Source organism: Trachurus trachurus (genome assembly GCF_905171665.1).
Source record: "Trachurus trachurus genome assembly, chromosome: 5".
Classification (NCBI taxonomy): domain Eukaryota; kingdom Metazoa; phylum Chordata; class Actinopteri; order Carangiformes; family Carangidae; genus Trachurus; species Trachurus trachurus.
Window position 1 is genome coordinate 26570568 of NC_139896.1, and position 22516 is coordinate 26593083.

Genomic DNA, 22516 nt, shown 5'->3' on the forward strand with positions numbered 1-22516 from the left:
CTGGTGTGTAATAATTTCTGTACAATACGAGGAATTGTTTTTTGACTTTTTTAAATTTCTCAAGAATTTTTGTCACGTGATGCAGTGCCCATTCATATTCAGTTCAGTGTTAAAACTGCATCATCACATAATAATGTATACACTTGATGTTCAATGTGATGGATTTTACCACACATACCAGTGTTCCTCTCATAGAGCAAATGGATTTCAGTAATGTAGCAAACCGTTATCTGCACCTTATTTGTTATTGTGACAAAAAACCTCTAAAGGGACAACGAGGAGTTTGTATTTGGTTATCAAAAAGTCTCACGTTAATGTGGATGAATCTACGTTACCCACACTTGTTAATGGGCCCATTTTCAATATCGTTTTGTCTCTATCGTTATTTTGTTATTATTAGTGGTGGTGGAAATGCTGGGCGAGCTGACCAGCGTTTTTACTTTCGGTTTCGCGGACGCTGCCCGGCAGGTCATGAGAATAACGCCGCCGAATCGCCGTTTATGGTCGGAACTACGACGGTATCTGATCGTCTTCGAACCTCTGACTTTAATTCTTGATGAATGAAAACATTCTTGGCAAGACGTCCGTCTTGCGCCGGTCCAAGAATTTCACCGTGCGCGCGGAGGCTCATGGTAAATGTAGTATGAGAACACTTCACTTTCCAAAACTCCTCGTTGTCCCTTTAAACAGTTTTCTGAATCACTGTGTTTAAGATTTTAGTTTGTCTGCTTGTGTTTAGTTTTTACCATTTTAAGTCTGTGCAGCAGTAGATTTCATGGAGGTGAGCTGTGACTCAACTCAATTTGGGATTTATTTACAAATAAGCATCTGTTTAATACCCCACTCCTCAATAATACCAACTACTGTGGGGGAAACACTGAGCACATTTTTGATTCGAGGTCAAAGGATTAAAAAACAACAACAACAACAATAAACAACCATCAGCTGAGATCAGAAAAAAGTGCAACTGTCTTTGGCAAATTAAACATAAACATCTGTTAATATAAAGATAAGAAACAAGCTACATATTACATCTGAAGTATCATTTTCAATGTTTTCAAACTATTAGCATATTTTCTTTGGTATTTAGTTTTTCCTGAGGGTGTTTATCTGGAGAGTGAACGGTGTGAAACCCAACAAAGATGTTTTCCAGGCACGGATCATTTCAGACTCATAATTAGTCTTGACTAAATCTGCCTCTTGCAGAATTTTCCCATTAACACACCACAAACTTTTTGTCAATCCTGTCTTTCCTTTCACACAAACTGTATCTTAATGTTTTGTGCTGTTAAAATGCACTCTAAGAATAACCCAAAACTTTTAATAATATACAAACAAATTTCCTTTTTGAGACTGGAAATGTTTCCTATAAAGCAGAAGGGAAAGAAATGCCAATCCACAAACAGCAAGATGCTCTTGGCTCTAATTTAGCCGTGTTGGCAGGCTGATTGTTTTATATTTTGACCTATCACTACTGGGTTCCCCTCCACATTCTCACTCACTGTATTTACACTAAAGCTACATGTTCAGTGGCACATGGCAGCTTATGTTAAGGTCATCTGAGGTCGTCCGGGTCGCCGTCAGTCTAGCGCGAGTCTTCCCCGGCCTCGACCTCTCCTGGTGGGAACAGCAGTTTCCTGAGGATGGGTGCACAGAAGGGACCAAAGACGGTTCTGTTGAAGTGGACGATTCGCCCAAAGGCCGTCCCCAGCTCGGCGAGCTCAGCTCTCACCAGCCTGAGGGGAGCGGGCAACTCTGGACTCCTTTTAGCGGGGCCGCCCTGCAGCATGGCCTGGAGGAAGCCCTGAACCCTTTCTCCTACGTTCGATGGAGAGGCAGAGAGGGAAAGAAGTCAGGCTCTCTGCAGCAGCACACATTCAAGTTTAAAAAGCATCTGTGTGTGGACAGAGGTGACCCTCACTGAATGAGATTGTAACGCATGTTCCACCTGTCGACTGAAATTTGTGAAGTGAATGAAGATGAACAGATCTAAATATTAAACCCTTCCTGGATCGTAATGTACTTTTAAGCATTGAAGGTTTTTGTTGATCGCCCTGCCATGTCTGAATTCTCTGAACCACACCTTCAACAAAAAATGACAACCAACAACGGAGGTTATGTGAGTTCAGTTTATCTGTTACAAACGGGATCAATCAATAAATACTTCAAACAATAGTAGTGTAATAGTCTGTCTGTCTGTCTATCTGTCTATCTATCTGTCCATCTATCCATTTATCTATCCATCTATCCATCTATCCATCCATCCACCGGGTAGTTGGTTCTGCGTTCACCAACTGAATCTATTCAATCAACAGTGAACTGGTGACTAGAAATTCTCCAAAATGTGATAGTATCTTTATATTTGTGAATATGAAGCCCCGTCAGGACATCACTATGTTCTCTGTGAAACTGTTACAAGCATTTTAAAGATAAAACAATCCATTAATCATAATTTGATGGTCAGATTAATTACTGTAAGAAAATAAACTTTAGTTTCAGGGCATGTTCCACCTATTGAGTGAAAACGATGTGTCACTAGTTTAATACTATTTTAAAAGTTCACTGCAAATTCTCTAATCAAAATGTACTTCTCCATAAAAGATATAAACACAACAACCACCAAAATTCAGACATAAATAAAAGCCTCAGGTCTTCATTTATCCCCCTCCCCCCATCCTGACCTGTGACTGTGCGAACAGGGTTGTTGTGTCTCCACAGGTCGGATATTTGTCCTCTCAGCAGATCCTGTTTGTCCCGTGGCAGCGCTGCTCCTCCGTGTCCGCTCACAGCCTCGTTCACCTGCTGCACCACCATCTCCCCGAGCCCCAGCAGCGCCCCCTTTAGGTCAGCATCCCTGCAGCGTTAGGTAAATTACCAGCAGGCTTCATCAGATTTACAGTATATTATAATAGGTCACAGGGCCGCTGTTGAGCAGAGACTTCTGGGGCTCATTGAGTGTGATAAATAAGGGTCTTTAATAACATCTGGGTCTCTTGAGAAGTTTAGATTAAATAAAATTACATCTTAAGAAAGGTGATTAAGGGAGAAGTGGCCTGTCCTACATTTTATTGCAGCTTGGAGCGTGTGAACAGAGCTTGGATATCACATGCCGCTGTTCCACACTCATGCACTAATCATGACATGAACAGAAAGAATGAGGTTAGCTGGATCCGTTCTGACAAGCTAGTTGCCTCCTGTCACGTCCATTGGTTTCCTTCTCATACAATACCTGTTCCCTTTGACAGCCAGTACATGCATCACCACATCTGCCTCTTACCTGGTGTGACTGCCCTCCAGCAGGGCAGCGACAGACTGCCTGAGTTTATCTACAAACCCCTGCAGGGAGAGAACGGCGTCCCCACACTGAGCGTTGATCAGCAGCAGCACCGACGCCTCCAGGACCAGCATCTGGAGCCGCTGGCCCAGAGCATCCAGGCGGCCTCGGTCCATCAGCGCGATCTGTGTGTGGAAGGTCGGGACAGGGTCGCATGTCATATGGTGAATCACTGGGGGGTTTCAGCGTAAATGTAACCAAGCAGCTGTGTCTGAGTGACAACAACAACAACAACAGATCCCCAACCATGTGGCAGCTGTACAGTAGCTAGTAGGGATGCGTAAAGACTGTACATAGTTCAAATGACTGGAAATAAACAGAAATGATGACTTATTTTAAAAATAATAATTAAAAATCCACATAGTGTCACCTGTAACACTCAACAGGAAAGTAATAAAACACTTACACATTAATGACACATTAATTTATACATTTTTGGTCAAAGGAAATTGAGAAATAGATCAAATGTTTTTGCAAAAATAGACAAATACAGTAAATTGTTGAAATGTTAGATTTCAGCCACACCAACAAGTACTCATGTTACCAAACTAAAACATTTACTGTTCAAAGAAGCATAACAACTGATGTTGGTGAAGGAATGTTTGGTTTGATCTGACTGATCTATATGGGCGCATGTGACAACAACAACAACAAAAAAAAGAATAAAAAGTGGAAAAACCACTGTGCAATAACGCCACATGAGCACTTAAGTGTTGTCACATTCTGTAATGTGCAGCAGGGTGAGGAGGAGTGCGTACAGAGGCTAAATATTCCCTGATGATCAATAAAATATCACTCGAATGAAAGGCGTGGTGTGATGTCATTTTGCAGCTGACCTCGGGGTATTTGTGGTCCTGCGGGTCCCAGCGTAGCAGACGCACGTAGGCCCGGTTGAGGACGGCAGTGGCGGAGACGGGACTGGAAGAACCAGACCGAGCTGCGATGGCCGACTCCTCTTCTAAAGCCACCTTAAGCCAAGCGGTGGTATTATCCAGAAAATCTAGAGAGAATGGAAAAATGCAGACATTACGCTTAGAAAAAACAACAACAACATTAGCACGAGTCCACAGGGTGTTTAAAATGATGTGTAAAACTGTCACAATCGAGCGTTTTAAATTGTGTTTGCACAGTGTGTGATTGACTGCAGTCGATAAGCGCTCCAGTTACAAACTGCTTCCATCTGGCCCCCTGAATCATATTACAAAGTGTGTGACTCCTGATCCACATTGAACACAATATGACCCAGGAGACACTTGCTATTTGTTTTGTTATTTTAATTATAACATTTGCTCTCTACTATTTACATATTTAGCCCAACTGCTGCTACTGCTCATTTGCACTACTGTGTCTGTATTGTTATTGTACTTTCTTTGAGACAAATATCCAATCCATCAAGATCATCTACTGAAAAGTAAAAACTTGTAAGTAAAATTGATGTATATATCTGTTATTAAAGGAAATGTAGGGTGGCCCTAAGAGCTCAACACATTGCAACTCCAGAAAAGACAATAATTAAATTCTTCATTTATTGGACAACACATACAAAAAATGGTGAAAGGGCTGTGGAGTGGACTCTGTTAGCATTACGTCCCCATGGCGCCTCCACCCACACTCTGTTGTACTGTGGGGCTGTATTTGCTGTGCATGTGTTTGCATAAGTCGGAGTGCATTGAGCTCTGAGGGCCATTGTAGAAATGACAAAATACTACTCTACTGGAACGGTCAGATTTTTAATCACTCAGTAATGTTATTAATCAATTAGCTTAACTAAAGAAAAAACGTGATATGCTTCTAAAACGTTTCAGTTTCTAAAATGATTGCAGTTTTAAGATGTCACCTCAGGCTCTGGGAGCATTTCTCATTATTTTCTGACACTTAATAGAACAATTGAACAATCATTGACATCATTGATCATTTAAAATAATTGTTCAATTTAGCCAAATGAATTCATTTGCACGACTGTCAGCTAGATGCTGACAGTCGTGCCTTGTCACTCATGACTGATCGGCCAGCTGTAATTTACACAGATTAACATCTGAGCTAAAGCAGCCGTCAGAGTTCATCATTGATGGGCTCTGCAGCTCCTCAGCCGATCTATGAGACGCTGAGAAACGGCAGGACGGAGCTTCAGAGAGACAAGGGTCAGAATTTCGTTTAATTAAAAAACTGAAATGACCAATGATCGAATAAATCCTCCATTGTCATGGTCACCTTCACGGTCCATCCTCACACTGCAGCAGTCAGGGGAGAGATTTAAGCGCACTCACCAGGCTGCTTGTCCAGGATCTGCTGGAATTTGGTCCTTTCGTACTGGGCGGCCTGCTGCAGGAGGTAAGGCCTCAGACTCTGGGTGGTCAAGTTTATCATGTCCACCTTCATCAGCCCGAGCACACGGAGGATCTCCCTGAGGGAAGAGTAAAATTTATTGGGCTGTATCTAAAAACTTAAGTATAAACAAAAAGCACTCTTTATAATGAACAGATTTCAGAATCTCTCAGAGTAGATGATGGGATAGTATTTGATCGCAGAGAAATAAATTAATAATCACGTAAATGTTATAAACTTCACCTGTGAAAACCATGGAAGCCCTTAGTGGCCGATATATTCATGCAATTTAGTTCTCAATTTTCCTGCGATAATGGAATAATTTCCTAGAGATCTCCAGAAAGGGTTAGCAAATTTTCATTGAAGGAAATATAATTTAGTGTCTATAGGGAACTGAATCAAAAGCTAAGTCCAGTTGACCTGATTCCCTAGAGATGCCTTTGACCTGGACAAATGAGAATTTGCACAGACATAATTTAGTTTCCGCAATGAGCAGGAAAATATTGATCAGCACATCATACTGTATGTCTGTTCAATCAAGGCCCGACACAGGCTGAATATTAGTGTGCTTCATTTAAGAAAAGGTTAGGGAGGCTTCACCTTTATCTGCAATGCACGCTCAGTGAATCTGATGTCGTCTTTAACTGCATAGCTGGCCATCTTTGAAGATCTGAGCGTCTCTATGGATACCAGGCGATGGCTAAGAAATGCTGATCAGAATACTGTGCAACGGAAATCTAATCAATCATGTTGTTATCTCGGGAAAACAAGGTTTCTTTTCTTGAAATTTCCGAGGAAATAAAACGTATGATTATATGGCCACTGAGGGCTTCCATAGAAAAATACTTAGCAAGTGTATAAATGTGTGAGGTTTCCATTACAATAATGTGGTTTATCAGAGACATTTACAGGAATACAGCTGGCTGCAGACCCTGGACTTGTGTAAAATAGGGCCAACAGGGATTATTATGTGACAGAAGTCGGATAAAGGTCAAATAACCTGGGTTTTTTGATCTCCTGTCAGACATAAGCTCATTCTGTAAAGGCGGTGTTATCCTGCCGCTCACCTCAGGAGCTTCGCAGGGTCCTTGAGATCCCTCAGTGCTCTGACCTCTGGGTCACGCACCGGAGCACACAGAGCTGCCATGGTGTTGATGATGTACCGCGCCAGCCTGTGAAGGTCCAGGGCTCCGTGATCGACCTCCTGCCGGATCAGCTCCATGTCCAGAACCTCGTCCAGCTGAGATCTCAGTCTGACGTGACGGGGCAACAGCAGGGACTGGAGCATCTGAGAGGAAACAACAAGTGGAGTTCTGTTTATCCTTCAAGGTTAAAGAGTTTGTGTGAAGGTCGATTACTCTCCTCCACACATATACAAACTGTATAAACTGGTTCAGCCTAATAATCTTCTAATCCTTATTAATATGTGGACCTGCACATTAAAAAGATTTATGGCAGCATTTTCACTGCAGCTGTCAAAATAAAACTGGCCCTGTGTCACTGCTTCATCTCCTGAGTCACTTTCATAACAAGTAAAAAAAACAACAACAAAAAAACAACCATGGCTCAAACAAATTTTGTTGTGATGTGACTTAATTAAAACTGTCTAATTGTGTATTTATTAATACATGTGTTTACATCTTGGACAGTTGGTTGATGAATCAGTGGGCCAGTCATACTGGCAGATTTTACCTTATCACACTTATACTGTAGTATTTGCTTTACATTGGTTGGTTATCACGTGTATAGATTCTTCTTAAATTTAATTAAAATGACAATTAGTTTGTTCTTTCATGCTCTCTTTTTTAGTAATAGACCACAAAAAATACAAATGACATTTATAACACTAATATATAATACTAACGTTAATATTATATGTTATTTTAACAAGAATATAATTTCACAGTTAACACCTGAACACCATCACTGTTTTAATTACTACTGATTACAACAGTACATTATAAAATCTTTTATTGATGAAGTAAATGTCAGTGCCACCCAGCTGTGTATGAAATCAGCTTTTAACAGGTTCACCAATGAAAAATAATGAATATTTAAATTAATAAATTAATTACCGTAATGTAAATTTTCTGACCATGGGTCAATGAGCTTTGTGGCCAACAATAACAATGGTATTAAACACTTGAGATAACTGATTGAAGTGCTTTTTGAGGACCTTTGCAACCAGCAGAAAATGCGACTTACAGTCTTGACCTCCTGCAGCAGAGTGACAGCGTGGCTGTAGTTTGGGGGATCACTGCTCAGCTGCTCCTGAACACTGTCCCAAAACGCCTGGTGAACGATCTCCGCCACTCTTCCCTCCAGACTACAGAGAGAGACAGAGAGTGGAAAAAACACCTTAAACAGTGACTCAACTTCTAAATGATGTTAGAAATAAAACAGGAGTGGTTCTTGCCTGTCTGCAGGGCTCTTGGGTTTGAAGCAGAAGTCTGGGTCCAACACTATCTCATGTGCGAGGCTTAGGTTGGAAACACAATTTTCCAGCTCCATCAGACTGGATAATGAGGCAGTGGGTGGGCTCCCTGACACCACAGACAGGACACACACACCCACAGATAATTAAAACTGCCATGGTGGTAATAATTCAATTACTAATGGTCCCTGAACGTGTCTGAAAACAATAACTGCCATAATAAAGCTCCATACCTGTAGGAGAGTCGAGCTTTTCCAGACAAGGAAGGTCAGTGGGGGGTTCGTCCACCGGTTTGTCTCCTTGATTAGGCATCTCAGCACCAACCTAAACATTTCAATTAGTAACTCATCAACTCAATGCAGCTCGACATCTTTTATCCTTTTTTAAACAAAGTGCACAATACAATTATGTGGAGTCACAAAGATCAGTTCATAAATCAATAAGTTATGGACAAAAAATTAGGCTAATTGCCTATCATTGTAGGCAGCTTTCCAAGACTGTCGGTCAAACAAAACAAGACATTTGATGGTTTTACTTTACTAAGGTGCTGGGTTGATGGTGATATCAACAAGCACCTTAATCCATAATGTAAATAAGCATTAGTAGCTGGTTAACCTGAGACACACAGACTAGAGATTTGACACCATGCAGTAATAACAACACCAAAAATACTGAACAGGTAAAATAAAGATGAAGAATGATATAACAACAATGATAATCATAGTTAAAACTGGTGGACTAGTCAGATTTTTTTTTAAACAAATAGTTAAAATAAAAATAAAATGAAAATAAGTAGTTAATAACTATCTCCACTTCAGCCATCACCTTTGAACATTAATAATGATAACCTGACGATCATTAATACAATCAAACTGACCTTTATGGTCAAATCAAATATAATATATAGCCTAACGTTACATTCTAATCAATAGCTACAAATACTGAGCAGCCTTTTTGGTCGTATCAAGCAAATAAAGTGCATGGCTTCAACCTGAGTTACAATGTGACAGTGGTAACTTACTTACTTTCTGAATAACATTACTTCCTACTAGTAAGTCACCATATGATTAAAAAACACACACAAGTACAGAGGCTACAAAGGATTAAAACGGTGTTGTATTAAAAATGTGACACGTTTTAAAGTTAAACTTACCTGGTGTTGTTGTTTCCCGAGAAAAACTGAGGTCTAATAACCGTCGGTCACATTAAACAGGTGAGTTACTGTGTTTTCATTCTAGTATTTAAAATCCACGTACAGTAACGTCACCAACGGTCAAGTTTAAACGCGGACTAAACCATTCCCGTCGACCTCACGGGGGGAGTGTAGAAAATACAGGCGTCGCTAACGTTCCGACACATGATCTAAACCCTTTTGCCACTGCTTTCCTAAACCATATCTGAATCTAGAAATATCAGACGTCTGACTTTTGTGCAGCTACACACACGACGTCGATGTACAAATCGCTCGTTTCTTATGGTTCCGTCCGCTCTTGAATCAAAACAGTGAGCGTGAAAGTGCTGCACGCTTCCGCTGCTCTCCCCCCCCCCCCCCCCCCCCCCCCCCCCCCCCCCCGCAACAACACTAACCTCACCGTGGTCTACCTGCTCTCTGTTTACTCCTCAAAAAACACCCTCCATTGTGTTTCAGGGGGAAACAAAAGGGAAAACGGTCGGTGTATTTGTGTGAATGGTCCATTGTAAGAGAGAGTGACTGTGAACACCTGGAAATGTCCTGTTTCCTTCTACAACTAACAAGAACCAATGGAGGGTGAAAATAACTGACCACAATGAATGTAAATTTATCATTTTACATAGTAGCCTATTTTCTTTTAAATTAAATGCTTATAATGGACACAGAAAGTATTTTATAACGTGACTTAATTTTACCCTCTGCTCTAAACAGAGAAATCCCACATAAATACTGTGGACAAAATTATCAGCCGATTTGTAGCCTATGTGTTCATAATTTAATAACAGATCAGACTGTATGTCACCGATTCAAAAATGTTTTAATCTTTCCCCCTGTGCTCCCATCTTGTCTATCCGTCTTGAAATGTCCCTGGCCTGTACCTTCAATAAAAGTACGAGAACAAAGAGGTTTTGTAGCTACTTTGTTTTTATGCTGTGACACAGAAATCGCCCAGTGGGGGATAAACAAAGTTCAGCTTATTTGGATATTTTTAGTACTAGTGCAATGACAAACGCCTTGATTGTTTCTCTCATTGATGAAGAGAAAATATCGATGGTTCATCATGATATTTAAATCTGACAGTTTTGAGCAGGATTTCATCTTATTATTTTTGGTTTAGATAGTAGCCACTTAATAATGTATTTCTCACAAACACACTCAAAAAATGCCCCAAGTCAGAAATGTACTGCAAATCATTTATAGTTGCAAAATGTTGTGTAACAAACCGTTTTGATAAATACAAGCATTTAACAAAGCATTATCTAGAAAAGTTGACTTTTTTATCACAGCCACAAAACACAAATAGATATGATCATATTTTCATTTAAAAAAAGATTAAAAACAACTCTCAGGCCATGATATTTATATATTTGCATATTTCAAAATATTGAACACCATTCAAATTCTGTTTTAAAATAACAGGGATAACTTAAAAAAAAAAAAAAAGACAGTTCCACACTTAGTTACAGTCAGTCTCTTTCCTCACATGAGCTGCTATGTACATATAAACTTGTTTGAATTACTGCACAAACGCCACTCTCACTTTAGGTGCCTCAAATGAAAAAGACTAAGTGCCAAAAACAGGGCTGTGCAAAGCACAGAGTACCCCAATTGTTCCTTGGATAATTTAGCATCTTATGAAACAAATCAATGTCACATTTTTGTAAATCATTTTGAAAAAAAAAAAAAAGATCATTTGTAAGCAGTTTAAATCTACTGGAGAAAACTGGCGAGTTCCTCATGAAAGGAAAATCAATGTCATGAAAGAAGCTGCTTAGACGGTTTCTCTGCATTCAAGCTTTGTATTCAAGAGCGGTGAGAGTCTTATTGTGAGAAAAGGCAAAGGAGCATCTTCTGAATAAAAATGAGCTAATTGATGAATGCTATCTTCTGTTCCCAGCAACACACAGTCATTGCTCTCTTTCTCTCTCTCACACACACACACACACAAACAAAACTGTACAAATGACATGTCTAATATGACCAGAAATTCAGACTTCACTTGTGTGTCTTAATGCCTCAGTTCAGCAACAACTGTTCTGCAGAATGACCCCACCTAAACACTACTGAACAGGTAGCACACTTTGCCACCGCTTCTTACAGCCAAATGTTCTCCACTGAACTGAATCCTTCCCATTTACACCTGCTATCATCATGGAGTCCGTGTTTACATGTGGCTGATGAAAGGCCTCCTGGAACCTGTTACCACAACTGGGATTAATGTGTGCTGTTGTATAAATTCTGCCTGACTTGTGATCCGATGTCACAATTTAAAACATGACTACAGAAGGCACATGAGAGCGATGCTGCTGAATGCAGAGTAAGTGGTCATCTGTAGCTTTGCGACGAGGAGCTTGAGTTAACAAGAAAATTAGCTTAAAGGGATAGTTCAACATTTTGGCAAATTGGCCCATTGCCATAATCCCTATAGTTTTAGGAGTAGGTTCGTTACCTTTAATTGTCGGTGCAAGCTATTTTTAGAACAGCGGAGCCGGAGCAAGTGACGAGCATAGACTGTAAAAAATATGGACGTAGCATCCGTGACGTCACCCATTGGTTTTGGGGAGTCGTTTTTGTGACTCAAATATGGCGTCCTGAACAGCGCCATGTTGGATTTACCGGCCGAGAACCCGCCCGCCGGCCTCGAAACAGCGGTCTCCGGACCGCTCCGGACCTGTCACTCAACGTTTCTGCCCCCAATTGGCGAGAATTTTAAACCTAATAATAGTAAAACGTTTTTTAAAACGGAAATTCACCCCCCTCAAGAGTGTGTGCGGAGGTAGAAACTATCGGTTGAGACCAAAAAACGTGATGACATCAGGCTTTGATCATGTTTATTGAAAATGTAAAATCAGCGATTTTAACATGGGGGTCTAATGAGGAATGCTGCTTTCTGACACCAGCCCCCAGTGGCAGCCGAGAGGATTGCAGTTTTTTGAACACGGAAGTGAGCTTCACTTCTCAGACCGACAACTGCCCCCTTGGTGACGAGGCAAATGCAGAGACTGCTTGCTGAAAAACTGCCCCCGACAGGAACATGCATCAGCGGTTTTGCATGAATTTACCTCGAAAACAACTCTGTCTCGTAACGTTCCGTTATTATCTCATAGCGTGGTGGTGAATGTGCAGGTCACAACTTGTCCACGAGAGCGTTTTGGAGTCGTTAGATTGTGTATTTGATGAGTTTGATGAGGGAAACCAAGAAATTACATGAGCCTCCAGAGTGTAGCTCTGAGCAGCTCACGGCTCTGCTCCGCCGTTCTAAAAATAGCTTGCACCGACAATTAAAGGCAACGAACCTACTGCTATGACTATAGGGATTATGGCAATGGGCCAATTTGCCAAAATGTTGAACCATCCCTTTAAACCAGAGCAGCCTGGTGGCCCTCTGGGTTACAGTATTGACCGTGAACCCAAACATCCTTGGTTGTGTACCGTCCCTATTCTCTCAATCAATCGTTTCCTGTCCCCTATCTTTCTCACCAGTTGGCACCTGGCTGAAAACTGATCCCACAGGGAGACAGACCACCACCGTCTAAAATCTAGTCCAGGTGGAACTGATGGCAGTGTGATTGCAATGTGTTCTGCAATCATTTGCACCCTCATTAACACGCGTCTGGTATCCAGATCAGATATCTGGATACAGCTCATATGCGTGAAAATTGGCTGTTCTGCCACATCAGTCAAAGATGTTCACTCTGTTAATGTGACAATCCGCATATTGGAATTTGGCACAGCTTTCACTGTGGCTCCTGGTTTAATGTCCGTCCACTGCCTACGTTGTTTCCAACTTCCTAACAAAGTTTCAACCGTCACGTTGTTTATTGAGCTGATGCAGGTGAGTGCGAGCGGTTTGTAGGCTTGAGTCCAGCTACAGTGAGATTCTGTATCGAGGAGACCAGTCCAGTGGAGAGAAGGCAAGGTCACAGTGCAGTCGGTACTCTGTGCTGTCAGTGCTACAGTGATGCATCCTTTGCCCTGCGTTAAGGTTTTACACACCGCTCCCCTCTCACTTACGCACTCACACTGTCTCTCACACACCAAAACAAACCGACATAAAAATACAGATGCACTCAGATCAATGCACGCACTCACTTTCCTGCTAAGAGTCTTTAAGCATATTGATGCGTGCAAAGATCTTTAGTGCAGGCCCCAGTTTAATGTTCATAGTGCTCATTAGATGGTCCTCCTTCAACAGGAGCAAGGCCTGTCCGTCAATCTCCTGAGACCGAAACTCATCTGCTATCTCCTGACAACCTGCATGAACAGAGGAGACACAAATACAAGCTGCAGTCAGTCATAGTGAAACTGGATTAAATAAGCAGAACAGAGCTGTAAAGCCTGCTGTTTCAGGATGGAAATATGTATGAGTGCGTTGTCTGAACAAAGAGTGTGTGTCAGTTTACTCCACTGACCCGGCAGTGAACGGATAAACTCGTAAACTTCCTCCACGTTCCACTTGGCGGGGTCGTTGGGTAAGAACCGCTGACAAAGTGAAGGTGCCTCTCTCCCAGCGCAGCCCTCTTGGTCTGAGGCCCTGCTGGGCTGCCTGTGGACGGGGACCTGAGCTGGGGCCGGGGCAGGAGCCAGGGGTCCTGAGCTGGCTGCTGACAGGGGAGACGGCGGCTCCTCGTAGCTGGACATATCAGAACACGGGCTGGACTCCTCCTGGCTGGGCTGTGAGGGATGTGGCGAGGAGACGGAGCCACCCTGAGGCTGCTGCGGTGAGAGGGCCAGCTTCTGCAAAGAGAAACGTTCAGGTATGACGTGAAGACTCAGCAATTCCCAAATTAATGGCTCATCAGTTTTAAAAAAACAGCTGGGACATTGTGTTTGTCACAGCAAAGATTAGAAGGGGCGATACGTGAGATTTATACTGTACAATAGCTTCAAACGACTGTAATACACCTACAGGGAGTTGATAGAGGTGCTGGATCAATACCAAAGCCTCTGCAATTACTTTGTGTTGAACCCTCTGGATTAGAAAATGCACTTATTGGTCCAAACATGAGACAAAAGCACCCCCCAATGGACAGTCCAGACCACACCCCTAAGGCAGCAAATAATTCAAATCATTTTGGATATAAAACACAAACATTTGTTGTCTTGTTACAGGATTCAATACTTAAAGAAAAGGGGAGATGGAAGTATGTGAAACTGGAAACTGGCCATCATGTGATAAAAATAATTAATCAAATTGTTTTTGATGTCCACATAACATATGCAGAAGGCAGCAAATCTCTACTAATTGTTTCCCCATTTTTGCTGGTCACCAACAAAGGCTGACAAGGATCATAGAGCACGTAATGACCCTTTAAAGACAGAAGGAGGTAATCAGGCTCTGACACAAATGATGCTTAAATTCATTAAAAAAGCACGAAGCGTGAAAAGTGCAGGGAATAAAAAGTGCAGTGGAAGCAGTTTGTGATGGGGGGTGAAGTGTTGATGAGGAAGTTGTCCAGCATTGAGGTTGTGTGTGTGTGTGTGTGTGTGTGTGTGTGTGTGTGTGTACGTACCTGCTTCTTAGCCTCTATATTCGAGCGACCCTGAGATCTTCTTCGCCAGCGATTCGTCGGTTTACTCCTCTCTGGACGGAAAAGTCCGATCCGCTTTGTGCAGCCCACATTGTACCTGTTCACAAAGGTTCATTATCAGGGATTTCATTCACAGGAGCAGAAGCAGCTAATTGTTACATTAAAAACAAATATAAAGTCAAAACTTTCATAGGACTTGCCTTTTTGCACAAACCACAGAGCAGAATCTTTTGGAGCCCTTGAAGGTGTAGGCGAAGTCAACCCAGCCGCAGTATTCACATGTCAGCTTTGGTTCTTGTTCTTTTTCTGTGGATGGGGAAACGGGGTAAACATGAGACACTAAATATTCACATGTCAAATTATGCTGCACATCATGGGACGGTTAAACAATTAATATCCAAGTGACATTTCTATATCTGCTTCAGACATTGGGGAGATGGGTGAGGCCCAGTGTGTGAGTTATTTACATCTGTATATAACAGCTTTGTGTGTCACACAGGTACGTACATGGACCAGCCAGATCTAAACAAACACACTCATCAACCGTTGTATTTTTGTTGCGTTAGTTGCAATGACGGACCAGTGCTGCACTGATCATTAAATATAGTCAGCTCATTGCTATAAATAAATAGAGGCAGTCAATATGTTTAAATGCGATGATAGGATGATAGTTTCCCCACTTTCTGTCTGCAACTGGAGTTTAAAAACAACATTGAAGAAAGTGGTTGAGTCTGTTTTTTTTTTGTTTTTTTGTTGGGGGGGGGGGGGTTAAAGAGGCACTTATCATCACCAACTGATACACACAACCTATTTGTACAGCCAAATTATTGCCGTCTCACCTGGCTGGTTCATGTCCTCCGCCTCAGAGTCGCTGTTTGCTGCGTTGCTGACCGGCGTTTTGTCAGGGTCTGACGAAAGCTGATGATCCAGCTTCTTTGGGCTGTCGATGAGAATGGGCAGACGCTCCACCTGGTGTAGAAAATATTTACGTCTATATCAGTAAATGAAACTGTACATGCCCTACATACAGGAAACAAGGAAAACAAGGCTGTGTCATCTGAATGCACAAATTTAAATGCTGAGACTACTTTGTATATGAATATCTTTTACAGCTCAAACGATGTGTTGATTAATAAGAAATTATTGATAATTGTTTTTTCAAAGTCACTGCAATAGAGGTAATGTGATCTTCCATGCCAAATATGAACTTTGTCATTTGTGTTTGTTCAGCCCTGTATCCTTTTAACTACACAGCACATTTGCACCAAATGTCCAGTAGGAGGCAGTGAGCCCAAAGTCTGGGAATTACAATATAAACACAACATGATGTATCTCGACAGAATTAATAGTTTAACATTTGTTCTTTTGGTGCAATGAAAATGACAGGCCAGTGCTTTGTAATGAATATAAGATGTGTCATTTTTAAGGGAGACAACACAGATTAAAGATGGTTTTTGATGCCTTGAGAAACACAAGGCACTGCAGTGTGGTTCATTGTTCACACATTCATCCATCTGTACTCCCCCTCAGCTACATAGTCCTTCCTCACTATAATTAATGACTGAATCAAACACAAGGTGTGAGCTGCCACCGCTAGTAGTAACAGAGGGTTTGTGTTTTCCTGCTGACGGCTCCCTGCAGGCACGTACACTGGAGAGGACGGTGGCTCTGGGTTGTTTATCATGTTTCTCTGCTGGTGAGGCTGAGACCGGGCACTTACACAGACCGGGAACGGCTCAGCTCCCTCCTGGATGACAAAGCCTTCGATGACATGTGTGAGGACCTGGGGCTTGACGATGGCCTGGGGCGGCTTATTCTCCCCGTTCTGCGGCGTGCTCCCCGTCACGCTGGGCGCCTCGCTCTCATTTCCTGAGGTCATTGCTGGAGGGGGAGTCCCAGGTGTAGCGCTCGGCCTCTTGGTTGAGCCCCCTCCTGTGCAAGACATGAACACAACACTATTCAGTTAATATACAAGGATATCTAAATGATCCTTCTGTATTTGAATGAAATTAGAGACAATCAGACAATCATTTCAGTCTTTACCGTCACATGTGACAGTAAAGATATCAAAGATCACCTGTATCTTGTGAACATGTGCTGCCTTTTCTTGAGCAACACATGTAATGTCATATTTTAGATCAAACAACTAAATCCAGAAAATAATCAATAATTAACTTCATTGTTAGTTGCACTTAATATAATTACAGTTAAACCTTTTTACAGTAATGTGGAGGAAATGAAATCCTAGTTCACCAACCTTTTTTATTTAAATTATAGATTTAATCCTCACAATAAAACCGATAAAATATCTATAAACTTTTAAGGATTGATGAGAATTATTGGTTTAAATTAATTTATCTGGTCATCATTTGAAGTTATTTATAAATGTACCACTTCAGCATCAAATACAAGGCTTTGTATGTTTATAAGGTCATCATAATGCAATCTAAAAAAAAAACATAATTATCATCCAAGTCATCTACAGGCTGACAGGAGATCAGTTGTCCCTTGATGCAGCAACAACAAACAATTCATTTTGAGGTGACCTACTGTCAGGCTGTCGCTCCGTCAACAGGCACCAAATCCATCACGCACCTCTCCTAACATGACAACAACAACGTCTGGTCGTGTTATCAACAAAGCGAAAGTAAACATCCAGGCCGCCATGCTTTGTCATCGTTCAAGCCTCAGCGCTGAGTGAGTGACAACAGTTTGCTTACCGCGCCAACTTCCGCTCCGATCAGACACAAAACATGTGCGGTTTGATCAGCGTTTGTTGCTGCAGTGATCCGACAGACACACACCGACCTGCTGCCGCTGTTTGAGGCTGACTGGCTTTAAGCTGCAGCGCCGCTTCGCACTCGTTACTGCGAGGCTTTGAACCAGGGTCCGCCTCCCCGTTTCCTCCCACAGCGGCTACCGCTGCCAGCTCGGATCCTCCTCAGGCTGCTGCCGCTGCTGCTGCATGTCAACATGTTTCAACCGTGAACCAAATATTTCTTTTTTTTTCTCCTTCTTCTTCTCCTCTCTATCTGTCCTAGCGACTATGAGCCATTTCTTTTTGTAAACAGTCAAAAGGCAGTGGCGCAGAAGGGGGGGGGGGGGGGCAGCACACAAACATGAGGTCCAGACTGGACACATGGTGCCTAAGGTGATGTATGCTAATGGTCTGATCCTTTACTGAAGTGTTTCAATCAAAAATTATTATTTATTTTGACACTTGGCAGCTTCTACTTGAGCACAGGTTATAAATACACTCCCTATCGCTAATCACTATATCTCACACAGCCTCTGTGTGACACCCACAATATCCATCCATGGCCCTGATACTGTATCATCATGAGCAAATTAAAGGCCCAGGGATCGGACGCACATCTTCTTGTTGTGAGGTGACAGAAATACCCACTAGATCACTGTGCTGCCCTGATCAACAATAGCTTAGTCTTTTACTAACTTCAAACTCCAGCACATAACAGACCTGTTCAAAGCAGGTCTTTAAAGGGGAACTATGCAAGTCCAGTCGCTTTTCCACTGTTTCTCTAACCCTCCTCCTGGCCATGTGCATTTGTTTTCAAGGAAGCCAACGAGAAAGCAATCCATGGAGCGGTGGATTATGTTATTTATCATATACGTGTTACAGTGTTTGTGTAGTCTTATCTGTCATAAACAATAAATTACGGGTTATGGGGCGCGTGTCACAGTGCTGCTGAGAGGAGAGCTGGGACACCGGCGGGTCATCTGTTAGTTAAGTTAGTTAAGGTAAAAATCTTGCATAGTTCCTCTTTAAACCCCGCTCCCTCTACTTGATATCATTAGTATGAAGCCTCCTCACTGAAGACCGTTCTGTCTCCCCTGCTCTCTCTGCTTAGCATTTCTCATGCTCAGTTCTTTTTCAGTCTTCTTTAGTAATAATGATACAGATACTTTAAATGGTTTATTATCTGTGATGAAGGTGAGCCTCGGTGTATTGAACATGCTCCTCTGCTTCCCTGTAGTTCCCCAGCAGGTAAAAAAAACCCCAGAGCAGATCGTGAGTTCTGCCTCAGTACTTCACTGAGCAGTAGTGGAGATCAGTCTTACAGTAAGTTATAGGACTGGCCCTGCTTGTGTGGTCCAGCCAAAAAGTACCACACTAACAGCAGCACTGTGGAGGTGATAATGTCACTGAAACAGAAACAACCGCTCACTCATCTCGCAGCTGTTGTGGGCTAAGACTGAAACACACTATTTTGTGGCTCAGTGTGTCACTTGCTCTCAAACTCTTCTTCAGTATTAATGAAGTATGGTGGGGCGATGACAGCTGTCATTTCAGGAGCAAACATCTGGATTAAAAGATGCCAAGCCACCCACGGAAAATCAGATGAGTCTGGCTTTATTATTTTCAATTTAAACAGTTCAAAGAGCAGTGACAGTTTCTCTCACTGTCTGTGAGCATGATGGAGCATGGTGGAAGTTTGACAAACTGAGCAAACCAGCATTTATCTGGAGGCAGGTCTTCTTCTACAGTGGAAAAAAGCTGAAACTTTGGGTACTTTTCATCTTAGCAGTCATCAGCAGACAGTGGATTACCAAAATAGTTTCCTCCTCTGGTGGTGAACAGCGTACCTCCACGGCACATCACACCTAAACTCATTGCCCATAAACTGCAATTTGTGGGTTACAGAATGTTTCATTTTACAAGAAACACAGTATTAGCACAGTTTCCAACCATGAGGCAGAAATATCACTATAGAGACTGATCTTTGTCAACATTTATAAAATACACCCAGGATCATTTGGTTTAGCAAAAAGAGTACAGCTGCTGTATGATCATCAACTCACAGCATCTTAAACCTACTGAGCATGTGAGTCAAGTTACTCTTAAGAACTCTTTATCCCTTTTATCCAAATCACCTGGCTGACAAAATGTGCACAATGGACAGAAAACACAGCAATACTAAAATAAATTGAAAAGATGATGCATTTTTTCCTGGGATTTTCTTGATACAAGCAGCTGAAAGCTTCTTAACTGGATACGTATAGCACTTTGGGATCCACCCACATTTCATTACTTATATATGCTTCAGTCCAGGAAATCAAAACAGTTTCAGAGTCTATGAACTTCTCGGACCAACCATCATATATGTATAACATGAGCTGGACTCAAACAGTGAAATGGACAAAAGGTTTCCATAACTGAAAAGTCATCAGTCATAAACCCCACAGCAAGTAACATGTTATGAAACTATGTTTTTCAAATGTTATAGAAGAAAATAACATTTTAATCACTACACCTGTGCAATTGGTTGCAGCCCAATAAATCCAATATTTGCAATACATGTTTTGGTTGGAGCAACAACAATAACAGAGTAAACATCATTGACTGAGAAGTGGTAGAAGTTTTTCACTCAAAGTGCAATGAAGGTAAAAGCCTGAAAACTCTCTCCTAACTTTCTCTGAGTGTTATACAATTACAAGTATTCAAGTGTAATTGAATACAGCTGAACTCACAGCTCAGCCTTTTTCTTCTACTTACTGATTTGGTGACTGTGTATGTCTTCACATGTTGTGAGAGGCCAGGCCATACAGTAGTTGGTTGGATGTGACATGTTTCTAAAGGTGCGTTCACACCGGACGTTTTATTTTTGTCGCTGGTGACAAGTTTACATATTAAGTCAATGCAAACGAGCGACTGAGCGATTAATCGCTCAGGCGAAAAATCGCTGGGGCTCCGAGCGACAGATTTTTCGCTCTGTCGCTCGAGATGAGAAATCCCAAGTCTCTGGCTGTCAGTCGCTTGTCGCTCAGCGCTGATTGGCTGCCATAATCTATGCGTAACTATGACAACTACTGAAATCACGGAAACGTAATACAACTCCACCGGTCCGGCAGAGCAAAGCCAGCTTGACGTTGTACGGCGGTGCAAGCAACTTTTAATGAGCCGTTTTTGAACCGTAATCAAAACAGTTAGTACTTATTTCCAGTCCAATCACATTACTATATCCATTCCACTCTCCATTTTTGTTTTTTGTTTTTGGGTGTCAGACAGCAATAGAGCAACATGAGATAAGAAACAGTGAACTAAATGAGCTGCCGGCACAACATGTGCTGAAATACAAGTAAACATCAGCATTGATTTTCTCTTACTCTACTAAAGATTGTAAGAGTCGACAGACTGGAAAAGAGCAATGCAGAAATTTTCTGTGTGAAAGTGAAAAGTGTTCAAGGTTTTCAACTGCTACCAGTCATCTCATTCCTGTTGTAAATTGGTAAAGGAGTTTAAAGATGTGTGACCAAAACATTTAGGTGCTTAACAAACTGTAATTTAGCAGCTTAGAAGAAGATGCTGAGTTATTACCTTGAGGTTGAATAGCTGGTGAAGCTGTGTCAACCTTGGGCTGCTCTGCAGGCTTGGTGGTTTGTGATGACAAAGGTGCAGGTTGTTGTTGTTGCTGTTGCTGCTGCTGTTGTTGCTGCTGCTGCTGCTGTTGTTGTTGTTGTTGCTGCTGCTGCTGCTGCTGCTGCTGTTGTTGCTGCTGCTGCTGCTGTTGTTGCTGCTGCTGTTGTTGCTGCTGCTGTTGCTGCTGCTGTTGCTGCGTTGAGGGGGTTGGACACGTTTCTCTCACCACCAATGATGTTGGCTTATCTTTACTGTCCTGAACCAGGCGAGAGGCCTTAGACATGGAACAAAAGGTAGAGGGAAAAAATCTGAGACAGTTCATCTGAGACAGTCGTCAAGAGACACATGAGGGCCTGTCATTACATACTTTTTATGTCTGTGACTCAAAAAATTGAAACCCATTAGGCTTGGAAAATATCACACCAGTGGGAAAATATTACACTGGGATTCCCAAACTCAAAAGAGTCCTTCTCAACATGTATGTCTTGGAGCTGAGATGGATACTGTGGGTGTTGTTGGAACAGTAGTTCTTGTTTTGTTGGTTACCTCTTTAGAAACGCCAAAGTCAAGGTTGTGAACAACACAAATAGTCAGAATGTGAATAGTCCCCATTTAATCATGATCCAACATCCTGCCTCTGTTTACACTGACTTTAGATGAACTTTCTTTTTGGTCTTTCCATTGTTTTTAAATGTATCATTATTACTACTAGCAACAGTTTGATATAATTATACAAAACCTAAAGTTGTGTAAATGTTCAGTGGTTGAGCGGTGTGTACGTGTACACTCACCGTGGGCTGTATTTGAAGGTTGATGGCAGTGAGCTGGACGGGCTGAGCTTTGGCATGGCTGAGGGAAGAGTGGAGGGCGTGGGGGCTGATGGTGGAGTGGAAGATGGTGGCCTGCTGGCTGGGCGTAGAGGGCTGGTGCGGAGCCGGCTTGGGCAGCACGGGGACAGGGTGCTGTGACGGCTGGATGGAGGCCGTCTGCAGCAGCTGGCCCGTGGTCTTCTGGGAGCCTTGGCTCTGATGAACCACAAACTGCTGCTGCTGCTTGTGCTGCTGTACCAGAGAATGTGGCTGGATTTGCGTGTACGCTGGAATGAGAGCAACGCCAACACTTATTTTTCATTACGAAATGTATGAAAATTAAATGCTGTGTTCACCACACACACACCCCCGCCCTAATTTGACTAAGTGCTGACTACTTGCAAGCAATATTACCTTTAAATTAGGTCATACAAGTTATATTGGGCTACCTAACCGTGGGCCTGTAATCTCTTTGCTCATGTCTGCACATTTCTATGACTTATAGCTATAGA

At 42.1% G+C, this 22516-nt stretch overlaps 2 protein-coding genes across 3 annotated transcripts in view; both read right to left on the reverse strand.

Annotated features, from left to right (window-relative positions):
* The window catches only part of phc2b (polyhomeotic homolog 2b), a 233622-nt gene that overhangs the window by 183854 nt on the left and 27252 nt on the right, over window positions 1-22516 (reverse strand). Inside the window, exons 8-15 of one of the 2 annotated variants that reach the window (XR_014595413.1) lie at window positions 21987-22291; window positions 21154-21469; window positions 16537-16748; window positions 15656-15785; window positions 15017-15122; window positions 14799-14913; window positions 13698-14022; window positions 13300-13539 (exon numbers count right to left, since the gene is read on the reverse strand). Coding sequence is in view for 1 of the 2 variants with exons in the window: in XM_083972421.1 (XP_083828547.1) it covers window positions 13385-13539; window positions 13698-14022; window positions 14799-14913; window positions 15017-15122; window positions 15656-15785; window positions 16537-16748; window positions 21154-21469; window positions 21987-22291 (1664 nt within the window). In the remaining variant the exon portion in view is untranslated. Of the gene's footprint in view, window positions 1-10493; window positions 13540-13697; window positions 14023-14798; window positions 14914-15016; window positions 15123-15655; window positions 15786-16536; window positions 16749-21153; window positions 21470-21986; window positions 22292-22516 lie in introns of those variants that run through there. The other variant, XM_083972421.1, reaches the window with a different exon arrangement.
* Window positions 805-9522, reverse strand: LOC310985917 (T-complex protein 11-like protein 1). Its single transcript, XM_083971596.1, has 10 exons — window positions 9247-9522; window positions 8327-8417; window positions 8076-8202; window positions 7865-7985; window positions 6727-6947; window positions 5602-5738; window positions 4171-4334; window positions 3278-3459; window positions 2682-2854; window positions 805-1818 (listed from the first exon to the last, which is right to left on the reverse strand). The coding sequence occupies exons 2-10, from the start codon at window positions 8403-8405 to the stop codon at window positions 1586-1588; spliced, it is 1437 nt and encodes a 478-aa protein (XP_083827722.1). The 5' UTR covers window positions 8406-8417; window positions 9247-9522; the 3' UTR covers window positions 805-1585.

Excerpts from the sequence above, each read along its gene's own strand:
- LOC310985917 (XM_083971596.1), bottom strand. The coding sequence starts at position 8,405 with ATGCCTAATCAAGGAGACAAACCGGTGGACGAACCCCCCACTGACCTT. Across the intron at positions 7,986-8,075 it reads CCCAAGAGCCCTGCAGACAG|TCTGGAGGGAAGAGTGGCGG; the intron begins GCAAGAACCACT and ends CTCTCTCTGTAG. Across the intron at positions 1,819-2,681 it reads CCCTGTTCGCACAGTCACAG|GAGAAAGGGTTCAGGGCTTC; the intron begins GTCAGGATGGGG and ends CATCGAACGTAG.